At 43.3% G+C, this 19,700-nt stretch overlaps 1 protein-coding gene across 1 annotated transcript in view; it reads right to left on the bottom strand.

Moving 5' to 3' along the window:
* Positions 1-610: 610 nt before the first annotated feature.
* The window catches only part of KDM1A (lysine demethylase 1A), a 41,387-nt gene continuing 22,297 nt past the window's right edge, over positions 611-19,700 (bottom strand). Inside the window, exons 4-20 of the mRNA XM_082231549.1 lie at positions 18,636-18,769; positions 17,410-17,488; positions 16,607-16,699; positions 15,531-15,637; positions 12,573-12,654; positions 11,992-12,086; positions 11,572-11,714; positions 10,366-10,456; positions 9,763-9,897; positions 8,895-8,968; positions 7,482-7,593; positions 6,198-6,330; positions 5,159-5,346; positions 4,390-4,504; positions 3,504-3,631; positions 2,311-2,457; positions 611-1,179 (exon numbers count right to left, since the gene is read on the bottom strand). Coding sequence (XP_082087675.1) covers positions 994-1,179; positions 2,311-2,457; positions 3,504-3,631; positions 4,390-4,504; positions 5,159-5,346; positions 6,198-6,330; positions 7,482-7,593; positions 8,895-8,968; positions 9,763-9,897; positions 10,366-10,456; positions 11,572-11,714; positions 11,992-12,086; positions 12,573-12,654; positions 15,531-15,637; positions 16,607-16,699; positions 17,410-17,488; positions 18,636-18,769 — 2,042 coding nt within the window. The 3' untranslated portion in view covers positions 611-993. The remainder of the gene's footprint in view (positions 1,180-2,310; positions 2,458-3,503; positions 3,632-4,389; positions 4,505-5,158; positions 5,347-6,197; positions 6,331-7,481; positions 7,594-8,894; positions 8,969-9,762; positions 9,898-10,365; positions 10,457-11,571; positions 11,715-11,991; positions 12,087-12,572; positions 12,655-15,530; positions 15,638-16,606; positions 16,700-17,409; positions 17,489-18,635; positions 18,770-19,700) is intronic.

Here is a 19,700-nt window from a genome sequence, read left to right as displayed (position 1 = left end):
TGTTCAAGATCCACATGGTTGCTAAATGGCTAGCACTTTTTCAGTCATTTTTTTGGACCTGCACAATACATTTTTGTCCCTGAAATTAAGCCCAATAATAGAATAGGATTTACAAGAAAACCTGCCTTTGTGCATATCAGGTACCTCTTGCCACTGGCCTCTGGCAACTCTGTCAAATGAAGGCAGGACTGGATGAGACACTGGGCCATGAAACGCAGGATTCAGAGCCTGGCCAGGAGAGTGGAATCTCACTACAAAACAAGTATAAATATAGTTTCTCAGTCCTTAGTGTCCTCCAATTTTGTTCTTTCTTGTCCTGGCCTTTGAATATCCCCTTACTTAGCATCAAATCCCAGCACATACTTTGCCTGCAGCAAAACCGATTCTACCCCTTTAGCTTCCGAGCAAGGACCAGCATTTATCTGTAACTGTCCCAGATTCAATGTACCCATTATTCTAAGCACTTTGAGTTACTCAGCCATTTCCCCTCACATCTCTGAGGATCCTTAAATGGCATCTAATCTAACTTTACTTGCATATAGCAGAGAGTAGGGCATTGCATCCTGCATCATACTCAAAATGAAAGGAAACTGTGTTTCTGTTGTCCGTGTTTTTATAAAAAAGGAAGTTTTATTTTTGCTTCCCAAAACAAAACCCACATAAGACAATCTTACCTTAGTGACTAACAGCAGCTAACTTACAAGAGTTCTAAACCCTGGAAAGAAACAAACAAAAATGCATCTGTACCAAAAGAGATCTCTGTCAAGAGAGACCAGAAGTCTGGATTTGGGGGAGAAGGTGCACCGCTCCAGAGAATCGAGGCTGCTGTGGCAGTCAGGAACTGCATTCTTGGATGACTGAAGTCTAAGAAGGCCGCTCAACAGGGGCAATGCTTTTGACTCCTGGTAATGCCTTATAATTGGTAGTGCTACAGACCAGGAAGGCCACTTCTAATCACGAGTCCATGCAAGGCATTCATAACCCACTGAATTGTTACATGGCAGGAGCCTGCTGTGCAGCTGCAACAGGAGTAGCTTGGCGAGGCAGTGTGTACATTGCACCGAGAAACTGGTCTGCAATGCGTCCAGCTTCTCTCAGTCCACTCAGCAGAGCTCCGTGAACAGTCGCTGGGTAGTTGCGAATTGTATGTTCTCCTGCAAAGAACAGGCGGGGAATTGGCTGGAAAAGAAATGAGAGATTGGCAATGTTGCAAGAGGCCCAGTTTACCTGCTGAATATAGCATACCTGCAAAACAAGGAAGGTGTCCTAAAAATTGTCACTCCAAGTGACGCCTGGGAATACAGTGGTACCTCAGGTTAAGAACTTAATTCGTTCTGGAGGTCCGTTCTTAACCTGAAACTGTTCTTAACCTGAAGCACCACTTTACCTAATGGGGCCTCCCACTGCCGCCGCGCCACTACCGTGCGATTTCTGTTCTTATCCTGAAGCAAAGTTCTTAACCCGAGGTACTATTTCTGGATTAGTGGAGTCTAACATGAAGCGTCTGTAACCTGAGGTACCACTGTAATTTTATCGTTCTCCCCCCCCCAGAATCAAGCATCCCATATGGATTGCCCACAGAGAAAGTAGAAGAAATGTGTTCAGCATTTCAATGTGGCAGAGGACCAGTTTTCCTCCCTGTGGTCTAAAGGGAAGCAGAGTGCAAATTTAGCCACAGGTTGTCGTGAACTTGAAAAACATATTCAGCATCTCAAGCTGGTTTAAACTTACTACTGTGTGTGTGCTTGAATTGAATGACCCAAGTGCACTGGGGTAAGGCCGCTTGCTTGGTTTCAGAAGCAAATAGCAGGACCAATTCCCAAGTTGCACCTTAAATTTAGTCTCACGTCCCCCTTTCTAGAGTTTGCAAACAAACACATTTGGTGGGTGGGGAGTGGCAAGAGGGAACTGTTACTTCATTCCCATTATTCATAATTCCTTACACCTACTGCAGAGTGAGCCCAAAGGGCAGACATCAGATCCTTCTATGGCCTGAATAGCACCCAGCTATGGGTTGCTCCTAGTCAATGTTAACAACCAGCAAAGTTGCCAGGTTTTTTTGATCTTCCCTTTTGATTCCCCCCCCAATGCCGAAGAAAAGTAAAAAGGTTGCTTTCATGAGGAGCTGTACTGATACTTGTAATTAAGAAAAAAACCAGTTCCCTCCCATGCTAGACAAGGAAGCCAAGTGGGATGAGATTAATAATAAAAATAAATTTATAAATATAAAGAAATGTTCCAGGAAAAAATTGTGGTACAAAGTCAAAGGTTCCTGCTGCTTCTTGGTGCTAATCTGAATGCAGTTCTCACCTGGGGAGCTCCTGGAATGGCTGGTCCCGGAGTAATTGGCTGAGCCATCAAGTCATAATCATTTCCTGAAGATCCAGCTGCTACATAGGAATAGGATCCTCTGGCCCAGGGGTCTGCCCTCCAACGAGATACTACTGTTTCCTTAGGCTGAGGACAAAGAAGGGGGGGGAGGAAGGTTACTCAAGTGTGTAACGTTTCGTGAAGTCCCTGATACTAGGAGGATGTGTGCAGGCACACATACTCGCATGTTTTTTTTCCTAGGCTGAGGAAAACTGCAAGTAACAGAAAGCCCTGAAAAGCCTGGAAGCAATGCCCAATTATTCTCCTGTCAGCTATGCTTTCAAGGTTGGCCCATGTCTGCAGAATGGAAAGCAGGAGCATCCAGAGTGAGGGAAGGGAGTCCAAGCAGTTCTAGCTGAGGGCAGCAGGTGGTGAAAACAAAGCCTAAGGAAGTGATTCTCTTTGCAGCCAATAGCCAGCCTAAAGTACGCAATCCTAACCTACAGGGTTTAGGCTTTTTCCTCATTTTAGAAATGGCCCTTCTCTGTTGGAAGGCTTTTTCTAATCATAAATCCCTTTAAGGAAGCTGGAAAATTTGATCATGCTATAGGTGGTATCTAGAGGCTCATATTGTGCCGCACACTGATAAAGGTAAGGTTGGCTAGGATCCTGAACATATGGAACTGAAGAAGTGTGCATGCACATGAAAGCTTATACCAAGAACAAACTTGGTAGGTCTCTAAGGTGCTACTGGACATATATATATATATATATATATATATATATATATATATATATATATGCAGGTTTTGGTGTCTTCGGGTGTCTTCCCGTGTAAGAGTCGGGGTGTCTGTGCGACGTTTCGACGAGGTCTCACTCGTCATCTTCAGGCTGGTGCTTTCGGCTTCTTGTTACTGGAACAGAGCTCTGTTCCAGTAACAAGAAGCCGAAAGCACCAGCCTGAAGATGACGAGTGAGACCTCGTCGAAACGTCGCACAGACACCCCGACTCTTACACGGGAAGACACCCGAAGACACCAAAACCTGCATTCCTGTACCCGTGAAAATCTACGAAAGCATATATATATATATATATATATATATATATATATATATATATATATATCTCGACTGTGTCAGACCAACACGGCTACCTACTTGAATAGGGAACTGTAAAGAGCTCAACGTGATACCTGAGGGACAGCACTGCTGCCAAAAATGCCCTTGAGAATTGCAAGACAGCGCCCGACAATGACATCATCACTGATGTTCTCCATTATTCCGGCTGCTTCACCTGCCACCAAGGCCAGAAGAATTGGTGCTGTGGAAAAGATTATTGGGACATGAGCAGAACGCAAGCGCTAGCCAAATAGCTTTAGTTTCATCCTGCACAGGAATGTGCTTTATTAAGGTTCTCTGGCAAACAGCCTAAATAACAAGATTTCTCACTGAGATAAAGACCCAAACAAAAACTGGTGGCTTTTGTTTCTTAAGGAGACAGAGTTTATCATCTTAAGAGGGCACAGAAGGCAAAGATGGTGCCAAGTAGGAGTCATTTCTAACCACTTAGGAATTTCTTAAGTTATGCATATTGCTTCTGACAATAAACGCAGTGTCTCCAGCTGGGAAGTGAGAAAAAGGAGCTCACTTTAACCAAAATCGCTTAGGCAAAGACTTCTCACTGCCCAGCTGAGCTGCTGCCGGTGACATTGAGCAACACTGAGCAAGGTGGATTTATAGTTTTTTTAGTTTCTATGGTGAGACATGCAACCAGAAGCTGGCATAGCAAGGGGGCAGGGGGCTGGATCAGATCAAATGCAGTCAGCTAACAGCAACAGGACTGGCTCAGGATTCAGTGTGTGCCAGGCAACCTCAGCCCTATCCCAGAACGGGGGATTTCTGTACTTCAGCACACAATTTTGACGGCAGAACACTGGTGTCCCCCTGAGGGCTGGCAGAGCTTTTTTGAGCTGGGCAGAGTCCCACTCCATCCAACTCCACCACCACAGAGGTGGAACACAGTTTGGATTTCAGCCAAAGGCGCCTATGAAAATAGTTACATGCTTTGGTGCCAACTACCTTTGTAAAGATTCCAAAACAGGAAAAGCTCTCCTCGGCTGGCTGTTGTGCTGCCAACGTGACCAAACAAATTTACACTGGGATCCCAGAACACACGGTCAAAACACAGCACAACCTAAAAAGGAAGGAAACGTTAAGATTCAGGAAAGACTCTGGTCTGGTTCAGCGTTTTAAGATTTGCTGCCGCTTGTCTTTTTCACATGGATCACAAGGGAAGGGGGGCACTTTACATTTCTCACCAGTTCTAAGCTGTGCTTTAAATAATTTTCCCTTCTTCTTTCATATCACAAGAAATCTATATACAAGTTTTGTGTTTTCACAAAATAAACTCAGAAAATACTTCAGACCCTGACATACACGTATGAATTAATATATATGAAACAGACTATAAGAGTAAGATACATTTGCTTCAGGAAGTGTTTCTCCCATTTCCAGCCAATGTTCATTGACACCCCCAGTACGCTATCAAGTGTAAGTGGAAAGCAAGGTAAGCTTTCTGATTCAATGCTGCTGGAATTGATTCATCTCTTCTAGGGCATGATTTTCTTCAGCATGTGGTATACATTGCACTACTCAGGCCCCGCCTGAAGCAAAAAAGGCAAAGCTACATATGAATGGTTTTGTGCTCTATTCTCAGCTATGGAACACCGAAATGAATTGAGGAAGAAAGCTTCCACCTATCCACAGCAGGTCAGGGTATAGCTACTGTAATTGCTCTCTCCTGCCCACCCCACCCCCCGCTGCTCCACTTTTGTACATTTCAAGCTACCTTGTTAAGGTTTCCAAATCCCATTCTCTGCACAGCAGATGTCTTCCACTCCGGAAGAGGAGGAACAAACTGTACAGCAGGAGGCTGCTGCTTCAGCACTCCCAAGGGAAGGGTACAGAGAACAGCATCACACTTATAAATAAATGTCTGGCTAGTGGACCGGGTGTTGACAGCTATCACTTCACATCCTGGGAAAATGAAAAAGGAAGGGAGGGGGGAAAGAGAAGAGAATGCCATGAAAGAAAATTGCTAGTATTGTTGGGTAGGTTTATAGGGGGGAAAGAATGGCTGCTCAGACATCTTAAAGTACTAATAACAATTTTTTTAGTTCCTGAATATTAGGTAGATTGAGATTCTGCCGGCTCACAATCCTAGCATCATGTCTATTGGTCTTTCCAGTGTACAACCTGTTTCACAATCCTCATCTCCAAGAGCCTCAAAAATCACTGCAAAATTGCTTGCTCAATGCCACCTTAGGACATTAGAGCTAACTTGGGATTCAAATCTGCCTCTTCCTTCTCCAAACCAAACTCTCCTACTGGCACTGTATTGTCTTTGCCCTGAAGCCATTGAATGACAGCCAGTTATACTTTTTTCGCACATCTCCCCTTATTCCCAATTTTGGCTGTCTTCATTCCATGCAAGCTCATCCACAGTAGCCCCTATTTATCTTCACATCTTTGGACATGACTCCTCATACCTGAATTGTCACCCTTTCTCAGTTTCAACTGCCTCTCTTCTCTATATACTCCCCCCCCAAACCACAATATTTGTGGTCTCTTTGTGTCTTTGTCCACCACAAACCTCACCCACCCTTGCCACACCCACTTTCAAGCTCTGGTTTTCCCTTTCATTGTCTACGTACGTACATCACATCCTGAGACCTTGTCAGCATTCCAATATCCTTCATCACCAAACAGTGACGGAAGGCACATGACTAGTGGGTGCAACACCATCCACTGGCTTTCCCTGGAGGTAGGGAGCAAACAGCAGCCTTAAAACTACGGGACCATCAAAGATGACTGCAAGTTTTGCTCACCTGAGGCTGTGTAGCGAACCTGCCGAACGGCTGTGTTAAGTTTAATGTCCAATCCTTCGGCCAGAGCCACGGGCACACAGGAATAACCATTTCTCACAGTCAGATGACTGCCTGTGAACTCAAAATCATCATCCTGAAATGGAGAGGGGGAGATTCAGATGTCCCATTAGTGAATTTGTAAGGCAATTAATTGGTCCTGGTGAATTCCCCTCACGCTGCCCATGGACAAAAAGTGGTGACAAATTCCCACGGATGGCAATGACGAAAGGCTACTGCTTATGTGAAACAGAACATTTTGCTACTTGCAGTGAACGGGTCTCTCTGGGGGGAAGCAGGGGGCATTCTGAAAAGAGTGGAAATTGCCTAAGCTGAGCCAGATCAGGGAAGAATATCCTAGGAAGGCGGAAGCAGCTAAGAGCATGCATGTCTTTCCTTCCTACCCACCCACCCAGCGTCCTTGTCTCACCTGTGAGCATCTACACAAGGGAACAACGTTCTTAAAAGACATACCAAGTATAAATTCCCGTACCCAGATTGTATACTTGGTTCATATAATTTATTTGGAATAACATTTGCATGATTAGGCCTGTGTGCGTTAGATTTTATTGGATATATTCCTTATTGGATTTTATTGGGATATATCCCTTTTAAGAATGTTATACCATGGACATCCAGTAGTGTTGAAGGTGCACCAGATAAGTGGGGAGGAAGGTGCTCTCTCATTTCCCACCATGTGTGCATAGGGGAGCTGATCCAGGCAACATCCCATCCAGCCCAGAGGAAACCAGAATGCTGAAGTAATAAATCCAAGTAGCATCTAATCTGCTATGGTTGGCAACGTTGCAAAAGAAACCAATAAAGTGCAGTTGGAGTTTTCAGTCTGTATTTGAGTGTGTCCTGTGTCTCAAAGCTGAATTTTAGAAACGGTGCCAGGGCTGTGTATATTCTGCAATCATACTGCTAAGCCATAGAAAGTGTGTGTGTCTGTGAGGAAAGGCTTGGAAAGAGCATATACATAGCATTTTCAGTGATCAAAGGTTGGGACTTCAGTGCTTTACATAATTATTTGCAAAATAACTTTAAAAAAAGAATTTTGCAAAATCAACATTCAGGCTCTTCGGAGGTACAGAATTTGTGTTACCCTGGAGCAGATTTGTGTTCAGGGCAGAATATACACAATCTTGGCCATGAGTTGCTCCACAATCCCACCTTTCCATACGGATAAATTCAAACTTCTTCTGAAACACTCACTTAAATGTCAGTCTGGAGAAAACATGGAGTTACCTGGTCCCAATGTTTCAATGACAAAGTAGAGAGTGGTGTGGCGTTGGCGAATTCAAGATTTGCAAAATGCCAGTCAAGGATCTGTCTGTCCCTTGATGATAAATAAACATCACTGCAAAGAAATTTGACAAAGAGAAAAACAAAACATGCTGTTAGGGGGATGCTACCAGTGCATGGCCCTGTATCAGGTGGTTTGCAAACCTCTTGCCCTTCAACACAACTGAATATCCCTTGTGCTTACAGCCACATTTGACACGAACTCATTCACTCCTTTTTCACCTTAAGGCTGAAAAGTTACTGATCGAAGAATCATTCAGATTTTATCCAATGTTGCTGATGACAGCACCCAGTTTTTTATCAATTTTATTGCACTGCATAGTAACCTATCAGCTCAGAGTGGGTCTATAAACAGGAAGAGACTGGTCTCTGCCTTGAAGGCTCATAAGAGCATATGCCACGGGGGGGGGGGGAGGAAAGAAGGTGAAGTATGGACTCATCCAGTCCCTTGAAGAGCAGCCAAAATCCTCTCTCCCATGTACAATTCACTATTTCATACCTTTGTCCTCTTTTCGTTTTCACATCTAGTCCTATAGCTTCCACACTATCCTAGTGATCAGCCAAATGAAATTATCCCTATCCTTAAGGGTACCCTCCCCCTGACCACCTTTCCCCATTGTTCATCCTCCTCTTAAGTTGTCAACATTTTAAGGTGCACTTATTCACCTACACACTTGTTCACTCAATATCTACTTCTAGCTTCCAGATTTTATATCCCATGGCAGCTTGCTTCAACCGTGAAGGCTTTTCGCTTTACAATAAATTTACTGAGAGTTTTTCTTAAACATGGCTCTATCAAGGACCACGTTTACTCCCCTTAAAGCCACTTTGAGGTTTTGGGTGTGTGTTTTTTTACAATCAAGTTGTGTACAAATTTTATGAAATAAATAAAACAATTGTGAAAGGTGATGCTTGAAAGGCAGTATGAATTAGAGCTCAAGTGCTGCATTTGCCTTCTGCTGCAACTGAACTAAGTGCTATGTGCACACAGGAGAGAACTGTGCACACTGCAAAGCTTTCTTTGATGCTTCCACCACTGCAAACCACTTTTGGTTAAAACTAACATTAGGCTGAGAAGCGAATTTCCTCTTCGACATGCGGTGGGAGCCTCCAAGAAACCACCAACTCTTCAGAATGCTACTTTCACCATGAACTTGGGGACTAGCTGTGAATACGACAAAACCCTCTGGTCTTCAGAACACCGTTCAAGAACCACTGGCTTATTCTTCATCACCTGAACTATTCCACTGCATCTCTTTGACAAGCAGAACTCAAGGAAGACGTAACTAAAAGGGGGGGGGAGAGCACCTTCACTAGCATCCAGCCACTCAGATGAGTGCGTCTACATTTTTATACCTTGGAGGATTGGCTTCTAGCTCCTGAAGCTTCTCTTCCAGCTTTGCTTGTGTTTCAGCCAGCTCATCATACTCCTGATAAGTGCATAGATAAAGAGAACATTACTGAAGGGCAATGTTGAAGAAATCTCTTATTATTTAGTGTTTATAATAGTATTTACCCTCTGATAAAATATTGGGCTGGTATACAGCCATATGAATACATGGCAATATAAAAACATTAAAAACAGATCAAAATAATTATTAAAATGATTGGTGGGTAAAGAGGTTTTAAATAGCTGCATAGGTGTTGTCAGTATAAAAAAGTATTTAAGAGACCTCTGAGAGTCAAAAGCAAGAGTGCTGCTGAATCTCTGCTTGAAGAGTGTTCCATAGCATGGGACTGGCAACACTAAATTGTCTGATTTCTGGTTGAAGCCAGTAAGGTCTCTGTAATTATTACAATCGAGGAGGATAGGAGATAATCTTCCTTCTCTACTATAACTTTTAGCACTGACCAGCAGGGCTGCACAGCCCACCATTTGCAGTTTCTGGAAACATTTTTTGTTTCAACAGGCTTCTTCAGCTGGATAAAAAGAATTCTGCCTCAGTTGTTCATTTTGTATTGTTCTTAACGCTACATTCAGTTATTTTTGAAGCAGTTTTTTGAAACGATGCTTAACTATCTTCTATGACATCTTTGTAACTTGCCTTGACACACACACATTCATGAAGTGAAATTTTTTATGCACCAATCCAAAAATGAGATGTAAAATTCAGTCACATGTAGCAGTGCAAACTACATGAGCTGTGATATAAAGCAGCTGGAGGACTCTTTTTCAAAAAAAAATGTATTCAGTAGGCAAAGCCATTTTCACATTGATCCTTACCTTACAGAGAGCAGTAAGATCTCTATGCTTACTCTTCACAAGGAACTCTGCAGTGATATCTCGAGGCGGTTTTACTTCAGATGCCTCCTTGTACTGCTGGTGGAGCTCCTTTATCTTCTCTTTCAAGTTCACCATCTATAAAGGCGGGTGGGGTAGAGAGAAAAAACACTTAGCAGGAAGAGAGGGGGAAAGCCCCTTTGTACCTTTCAGGACTCTGCAGAAGAGCTTACTGAACTGTGTGTCGTGACACGTTAGTGTGTCGGCTGCAAGGTGTACTGTAGGTTTGTTGGGCAAATGCTCCCCACGCACTGCCCAGGGCTGGAAGGAGGTCAGTTTAACCTCCGGTTTGCTAGTAAAACTGAATTACTGTGTCGCGAAATGATGCATGTCTAAAAAGTGTGTCACCAACCTGAAAAGTTTGGAAAGCTCTGTTCTACAGCAATGGCGTATTGTATTCTTCTATGTAGGACTGCACAGATAAATGACTCTTTCAAGCTACTGCACTGGCCCCAAAATGGGGCCAAAACCTTCCTAGACCAAGAAGTAAGTTGTACGTAAAGTGAACGGAGCTGTGCGTGTCTCAAGCTGGGATAAGCATCTGACCTTATTAAGAAGGTCTTTAAGCTCTTCTTGAGTTTTCACTATCTTCTTCCAGTGTTCAATCTGTTCATCTTTCACATGCTTCTCTTGCAATCTACGTAAGGAAAGGAGAAAGAATGGCAGATGGCAAAACAAGAGGTAGAGTAAGGATTTCAGGCTGCAGCAGTATCTAGGGCCTAGACCAGAGATAGGGAAACATTTTTCAGCCCAAGATCCACATTCCCTTCTGCAAACCTTCTACAAGGCACATGCCTCTTGTGGGCAGATCCAAAGGCAAAAGTGGTTTGAGCGACAAATTCAAATATTACCTTTGTATCAGGTAGTTTCTACACACACCCACCCACCCACCCATTCCTATCCTCCATACAAACAAGCAAGAGGCATTCCCAGAGTTCAAGGATGTATTCTACCAACAAAAAAAAACACTCAAGGAGGGTGCAAAGCAGAGCCGGTGAGGGGGATGGTCTGGGAAAGCCCCAAGGGCCAGAAAGAGAGACCCCTGAGAGCTGCATTTGGCCCCTGGGTATGAAGTTCTCCACTCATGGCTTAGGCCATATTGCAACACTTGCTAGGCAGCAGTTCAATCAGCTGCCTCAAAGTACTGTTCAGGTCACGTGTGAAACTGCCTTCCGTCAGCAGCCAACTCCATCAAATTCCCAGATGAAGTGGTGGAGGATAGAGAAACATTTGGCAAGCATTTCAAAAACACAAGAAACCCGTATTTAACACTCAAGGAAAGCTGTAAAGCCCACTGACTGGGCAGTCTCCTCCTTGGTTCAAGGCAGAATCAAACATGAATACAAGTGGCAACCATTCTAGGTGCATCAAATTGACATGTGATCATCAATGCACAGGTCCTTTTGGACCCTTAAGGCAGCAGAAGGGAGGTGGGGTGTAAAGGAGCGGAGCATGCTGCTACCCACTTTGCCGACACGCACGGGGGCCTGGAATGGAAGCCCCACGTGAAATGGTCACTGTCATTGCTTATACAAGGCTTCTCTGAAGGCATGCAGGCAAAAGTGAGATTTGAGAGTTAATATACTACAAACCTGAAGACATGTTCCAGCAAAATATACTTAACACACAGTGGTCAGGTCCACTGAATTTAATCTAGGTTTCTTTCTTCACACAGATAAATTTCACCAGCAGCAGCAGCAGCAGCAACTGAGGACATTTTCAGAGTTATCAATGAAAAGTAACATCACTTACTGTATGACGACTTCTAAAGCCTGACCCAGGGAGACAGGCTTGTTATTAAGGACATTGAAGTCCAGCTGGTGGCTGAGATATGAAGTAGCTTCCAGCAAACGATTGAACTCTTGCTCTACCATTTCATCTTTCTCCTTTGGAACCTGCAAGAAGGATCCTTGAAGTTAATCCTAAGTAAAACAGCAACAAAAGCTCAAGAAGCACTTTCCACTCACACACTATATACCACCCAGCCCTTTTAAAATGTGGACAGAACAGCTAAAGGCGTTAAGTTGTAGGAGGAAGAGTTTGATTAAACAGTAAGAAAATATTATCTAATATAACAACAGCTTAGCCACAGACTTATATTTTCAAGCCAGTATGTAATTTTGCTCCAAACTATTCTCTCAAGTGAATGTTTCCAAGAAACATCAAACTTACCGCTTGTCCATTGGCTTCATAGAGTGGACACTTCTGTTTTATTTTGGCCAGTTCCATATTTACTTGCTTGCTCACCACAGCCATTGGGTTTCCTCCTAAAAAGAGAGAGAGAGAGAGATTGTACAGAGAAGAATATAATCGTTTCAATTCCCATTTCCAGAGGGATTGTATCTAGCAAATGGAAGGAACTGAAACTTGCAGAAGGAACACATCTCATTCTTAAAATACAGCTAGATAAAACTAATCACAAATATTGGATAGTTTACTCTGAGTCCCAGTAGTGAGACTGGGAAGGGCCCTCCTTCTCTCCTTCTAGTTTTGCTTTCTCTCACCATTCCCTTTCGGAGAGAGAATGATCTAGGACTGATCAACTGTCTGATGAAATAAACTAAAAATCTGAATCAGGGCACAGGCCCACCAAGTAAGGCCAGATAGAAAAAAGGAGAAAAAATATTCATGGGGAAGCCATGGAGTACTGCTATTGCTAATCATAAAAAATGGGTGCCAAGGAATGTGCAAAACTACTCAGTAATTAGCCCATAGATGCAGAGTTTGAATTCAGACTTGTTTTTAAGACTCACCAAGTCCTGTTACCACCATGGCTCCTAGGTCTGCAACGTAGTTTCCTTTGCGAAAAGTGGCAACTCTGCCCCCTACACGATCCTTTAAGAGAGAAAAATTCCAGGGGTTACATTTACAGGGCTTTCACTGAAACAATATGCTAATTTTAGTAAACCCTTTGAAACACTAGCAATAATGCTTTATTTTTCAAAAAGCGTTGGACAGTGAATTTTAAATAAAACTCAACCCTCTTGTAAAAGAAACCAAAAAACCGAATAGGAAACAAGAGTGTTGAAACTGGCTAACAGGTTAGTAAATCCAAATATGTTTAAAACTAAACAGGAAGCCCCTTGAGAGGAAACAGACTGCAGCAGCTTGATGGAGAATTGTACCTGTAAAGTATTACCCTGACACCTGTCTTAATTTTCTCTTTATTACAGTATTTTTCGCTCTAGAACACGCACCTGACCATAACACGCACATCGTTTTTAGAGGAGGAAAACAAGGGGGGGGGGATTCTGAATGAAACAGTGGGTGTATCATTTTTGTGCCTCATGCTGTGGCCACAGACATGTGATCTGATTGTGAATTTGGGGTGACCCAATGCAAAAATCCTGAGAAACCCTGTGGATCTGTGCTTTGTAACCACATTTTTGCACCATTGTGGCCCCAGGCAACAGTGGGTGTGTGATTTTTTTGGTGCAAGCTGTAGCCATGGACATGCTATGTGATCTGATGGTGAATTTGGGGTGACCCAATGCAAAAATCCTGAGGATCCATGTGGATCCGTGCTTTGTAACCACGTTTCAAGTGGGGAGGGAAGGAAAAACACAGAAGGGACAAGGAGCACGAGAGGGGTGTGCAGAGAAGCAGCTGGCTAAGAATGCAGGAGAGGAGTTTAACGGGAGGGAGGAAAGGAAGGCAAAAGTTTCCCCCCACCCAGCCACCCAAGCCAGCCCCCTCTCTCTCCCACCTGCATGTTTTCCGGCTGCCTGCGAGTCCCTAAAATGCTTCCCTGGACGCAGCAGCACCGGAGCACGGAGTGGAATTAGAAGGAAGGACACCTGGAGGGGAGGGGCTTTCCCTGCTCTTTGTTCCGTTTGAGCAAACAGCAAACGAAACAGAAGAGGGTGGGCAGTAGGATCCTGAGGCAGAATGCAGGAAAGCAACAGCTTCCTCTCTCGCCCGATCTGAACAGATTTTTGCCTGATTTTTGCCCCTGCGCTCGGGCGAGTCAGCTCCAGGAACCACACATTCGCTCAATAACATGCACAGACATTTCCCCTTACTTTTTAGGAGAAAAAAATATGCGTGTAATAGAGAGAAAAGTGCGGTAACTATGTCCCTGCGGCCACACTCTGAACTTCTCATGAATCCCAATCATGATCTGAAGGCACGTAATACAACTAAGTCTCAGTGTGGTCAGTGCATGAATAGGAAAACTATCTGGGAGCTCCATTTCAGTATTAATTAAGAGTAAATATTTATCTAACTTCAAATGCACTGCCGGAAGCAGTTACAGAGTTGCCTGTATTTCAAACTATTGGTCTATCTAGTTCAGTATTGTCTACCCTAGACTGGCAATAGTGCTCTGGCATGGGAAGAATCAGGTATGGTCAAGGATAAGAGGACACTGAACAAGAGGGCTCAAGGCCACGTTATTGGTTAAAGCTTAACACTGATATTCTTCAGTCATAAAAATGAATGTTAATGTGGGCTGCTTCACAGTTTTTTCAGTGGCAAAGTCAAGTTCCAATGCCTAAAACCACTATTGGGAGCCACTGTCAATCCAAACTCCATGTTATACAAGCTACACTTTTAGATATACAGAAAGTATTTTAGGTGTGTATCTTAAAAACATGAAGCAATTATAAAAGGCCAGGGAATCAGAAGACTTTTGGGGTTTGACAAAATCATTCTACATTTCTCATCTCTTGCCTGAATTCATTGTAATTTGTGTCTAATCAAATCCATCTCTCAGGCCCTGTAGCATCCTGTGTGGGGAAATGAAGAGGCTTGTAAACAAGAAACAGGTCTGCATAAGAACAAACAAGTTTTTCATGTGCTTATTCAAATTATTATTGTGCCTCATTCTCTTCTTCACACAGCCCCCAAAGCAGCTTGCAAAATAAAATATCTAAAAAAATAAAATATATATTACAATAAAAATGGTAAACCATCTACAGTAAAATAAAACAGGTAATAAGACTTATTAAAGTGCTACACAGCCATTTAAGAACACAAGAAGAGGCTGCTGGGTGAGGCCAATGTCCCATCTGGTCCAGCATCCTGTTGCCATGGTGACCAACCAGGCAGATGCCTGTGGGAAACCTTCAAGGACATGGGCACAATAGCACTCTCCCTTCCTGCTGTTTCCAGCAACTGGTATTCAGAAGCATAGTGCCTCAAATCATGGAGGCAGAGCACAGCCATCGTGGCTAGTTGCTGCTTATAGCCTTATACCACATGGATTTGTCTAATCAAAACCATCCAAGCTGGTGGGTATTACTGTTTTACAACAGCATAGATCAGTCTGCATAGAAGGCTTTTTCAAAAAGCCAGGTTTTTACGTAGTGATGAAAAATGATCAGCAAGGACCCCCTAGTGTACCTGAGAGGACCACAGATTGCAAATGCCACTGCAGAGAAAGTCTGTCCTCATAACCCTTGCATCTTACACTTTTGCAAAAGACAGAACATAGATGTGCAGAAGAGGCCATGCTCAAAGGTACATGTGACAGGGACCGAAACGCGATGTAAAGATGTTCAGGCAGTTTCCAGGGATATCTTAGCCTCCTTCTCATTCAGCAGAGGTTTTCTACTGGTTTTGATGTGTGGTGCCATCATGTGAACTGTCAGTAAGCCACAAATGATTTGTACAGGTATGTGTAGGTAAGCAGGCTCCTAGTAAAAAATACTGTAGACCAGTAACCTCTGGACTTAATTACAAGGCTGAGACATACTGCGCAAGACACTCACTCTTGCTTCTAGAAGTGTGACATCCATTCCGAAGCTCTGTAGCTGGCGAGCTGCTGCTAAGCCGGAGACCCCAGAACCAATAATGATCACCTTGCCAGTTTTCTTAGCTAAAAGCAGAAATGCATGGATAAACAATGGTATGTTAGGGAACTGATTAGCCCAGGCTAGGTTCTGGCAAAATAAGCAAGGCTAGGACCAATATGAGCTATGATCACTGTTTCTGTTTCTTTCTCTTTCTCCCTCTCTGTCAGCTGGGAAAATATTTTTAGGCTACAAGATTAAGAAATTTGCTTAACACTGCATGCTAGCACTAGGAGGGAAAGCAAACCAAGCCCCTGTCTGAACAAACCCCTGAACTAAGTTTTCAGATGCATCAGAAAGTATCAGCAAATCAGCAACCAGGAAAGAACTCTTGGATCAAACCTGGAACCCTGACAGAAAAGTAACTATTCCAAAGGGGCAGAATTCCATAAATAGTAACCCTCTGAACTTGACAGGCATACAGCACCACAAGGCCAGGCACTCAGATCTACAGAAGGACACAGTAGCCAGATGATGCAGCTTATCAGAAAGGGCATTTGCCTGCTTGCCTTCCAAACCCTCCCCTCTCTTGCTTTGTCAGTGGCTATTTTGCAGGAGAAAAGAAAGGATGAGGCTCCTTCCACGGGACTGCTTTGAACCATTTTGATTTTATAGTTAACTGCCTTGAATTTCTCTAGTGAAAGAAAGGCAAGATGTAAACACAATAAATGAGTGGGCAATATATTAGGGATGAGAACTAGCAGCTGAAGGGTTCAGTCTAGTCTCAAAACTGTCTTCAAACAGCTTCAGATGAAGGGCTGCAACATAGGAGGCAAACAGACATGCTGGGCTGCGGAAAATGCACTGGGCTTCAAACTGAATTTATATATGGCATAAACCACAAAGGTGAGTCTGCACTCCAGACAGCGATGTATGACAGATCAAGCCTGAAAATGAACAATTAACCATCCCACCCACTGCCAAATCTTTATTGTAATGATGAAGCAAATGACACATTCTGATTCAAAGAACAAGTGTTGACTTGAACTCCTTACTTGGTAGGGGCTTCACTCTTTTGTAGATGCCAAAATTGATCAAGCCATGACGTTCCAGATAGCTGTGGACTCTGTGAACTAGTACAGTATCACCTACAAAATAGAAAAGTCCCTTAATATACAAACTGCTGAAGAGCAGGCCTACAATACTGCTAGTTTCACTGTAGTGGGGGCAAAGCTTATTCTGAAATACCATGCTTAAGTTTGAATTCATATCCTTAGATATCTCCCTGCAGTAATAGCTCGCATATTGATCTACTGGATGGGGAAGTCATGGGCTCTGAATGGCATGTACATAAACAAGGCATTTTCAGAGCGAATTTCCCCAAGGCACACACAAATTGGGAAACTCCTTTCCTAGAAATAACCTCAAGCAAAATATGTTTTTAGTAGTCACAAGAGGCTTTTGCTGCTCAGCAGCTGAAGAAGAGACTTGACTGTACAAATGTCTATTTGTAACAGCAGTTTGGATTTACAGTTGTACCTTGGAAGTCAAACGGAATCAGTTCTGAAAGTCCGTTTGACTTCCAAAACGTTTGAAAACGATGGAAGCTCCTGCAGCCAACTGGAAGCCACGGAAGCCCTGTCATACGTTCAGCTTCCAAAAATAGTTTGCAAACCGGAACAGTCACTTCCAAGTTTGTGGCGTTTAGGAGTCTAAACGTTCAAGAACTAAGCTGTTCGAAAACCAAGGCACGGCTGTACATGAAAAGGGTTACTGTTATTATTTTCTTTATTCAGCTTTACTAGTCAAGCATCCCAAGGAGCTTACAATTATGCGCAAGGTAAGAATGGCAACTTACTATTATAGGGTGTTTCCAACTGTTGTAGTGTTGCTTCAAACGTCAACTGAATCTTTGGGTTATCCAACCAAAGCTGCAACTATTTGAATGACACAAACATACAAAACTGTTGTAAATTCTGTAACTGAGCTAGTAATTACTAGAAAGCTTTGAGGGGGGAAACCCTTCATATATATGCTTTGTGGCCACTTAAGAATTCTAATGTGTAGTGATTATGCTGCCTATGGGTAACTTTCTTAATCATGGGTAGGCAAACTAAGGCCCGGGCACTGGATCCAGCCTAATTGCCTTCTAAATCCGGCCAGCATGTATTTACATGAGTAGAATGTGCCCTTTTATTTAAAATGCATCTCCAGGTTATTTGTGGGGCATAGGAATTCGTTCATTTTAAAATATATATATAGTCCGGCCCCCCACAAGGTCTGAGGGACAGTGGACTGGCCCCCTGCTGAAAAAGTGTGCTGACCCCTGGTTCTTAATGAAGTGAAAAGACTGGCATGCTTCCCCAGTGACGTGCAGAAAAGAATATGGCTAATGAAACAGAAGTTAATTGGGCTGCATAGTTGATCTGAGTAGTCAAGCCCTAAAATGCAAATGCCATGGAAGGCTACAAATTCTGTTCTTAATAAAATGAATGTTTGTCAGGATGTGCCACAAGAATCAGTATTTGGACAGCTGGGTTTGGAGCAGAATGGGCTTCTTTAAAGAATCTGAAATATTTTCAACATTTTAATTCCTGCAGTGTCATAACTCATCTCCATGCCTACCAGATTCCTTTATCCAGACCTCCTGAGACTGGTTGGTTGTTGTTGTTAAGAAGCTGGTGCATCTGAATATTTGGCCCTGAGGACTGTGTGTGGCTTCCTCACTCTGGAGTCTTAGTCTGTGTAAACGCTATGCGTTTAAAGCACATTAAAACAAAAACAAAGAAACTTCTTTCCCTCAAAGAATTTTGGGCACTGTGGTTTAACCCTCCCTGAATTACCATTCATAGTAACCCTTAACAAACTGCAGTGCCCCGAATTCTTTGAGGGAGAGATTGTGCTTTGAAGATATAGTGCATACACAACCTTTTCTGTGAATCTTTTCTGTGAATCGCCCTGAGACCTCCTGGTATAGGGTGTTATATAAATTCAATTAACAACAACAACCACCATCTAAAACTAAAGACCTCAGTACCAAAGACCACTGAGAATATTCCATCAAACTTTTAACAATCAACATACCGTCCGATTTCGGATGTAAAGGAACACCTTCTGAGTCTGCTGTGGCCCACTGATGATATCCGGAAAACAAGCAGCTTCTTGTGATGTCATCCGATCATGTGGAAGTCTGCTCTGGAAAGCTGCACCTTCCACACCTACAATGAAAGAACCCACATGTGACAAGTACTGCCGAAACACCTGGGAAGCCAGGATGCTGCAACCCAGGAGACACTTTCATCCCTGCCTAAGAGGTGCAAGTGTGTCACCTCAAACTGTGTCTGCCTGCAAAATATTTGGACCTCTTTACTTTTAAAAACTTAGTTCTTTGATATATTAACGCAAGACACAACTTAACAGGCTAGCACTCAAATGTGTATGAACACATTCACGGTGTCATAGTGCAGTTAGGCAGATCAACCGATGGCAAAGTTCTTGATTTATATACTGTAAAGTGCAGAATGCAGTAATTGCCCATTTAAAAGTTAACCACTGTGGACAACTGTGGAACAGGGTGCGGTGGGGGGTATTGGGCAAGCATTCATACAGCCAGCCTAACAGCAGGCAACTACCAAAGTGCTTTGTGCAGAAAGCAGAGCACTTCTGCTGTCAATAGTGGATAGGAGAAGTTATCTTCATTGTGTGAGTGCACAGCTGCCTCTCAGGAACAGCAAGGACACAGATGAACAAAGGAATCAGGTCAGGCATGACCAGGTATGGGATGGCAGGAGGCAAGGAGCACAAAAGGGCATGGAGTGTGGGGCAGTTCGGTCAACAGCAGCAACCCACTGAGACCAGGAGGCAATCACAGACCTCAGGAGAGGCTAAGTTGTCTGGTACATCTGTAGGAATAGGGAGAAGACAGAATGGAGGAAGTAAAAAAAGGGGTCAGACTCCAGGATCAGGAAGACTGAGGAAGGAAGGCTATCACGTCAAGGTGCATCTTAATGGTTAACCTAGAAACCCAAGCGATTTGCAAGAAGCATCAATTCAACAATCTAATCGAGAATGCCAAAATGTATTTGTTACACATGATTACTTAGAGGGGGGATTCTAGTTTACATTAGCAAGGTTATTTTCGTCACAACA

Source organism: Podarcis vaucheri (assembly GCF_965113315.1).
Source record: "Podarcis vaucheri genome assembly, chromosome: 7".
Lineage (NCBI taxonomy): Eukaryota > Metazoa > Chordata > Lepidosauria > Squamata > Lacertidae > Podarcis > Podarcis vaucheri.
Note: the sequence above shows the minus strand (reverse complement) of the source record. Positions and strands in the feature narration are given on the sequence as shown.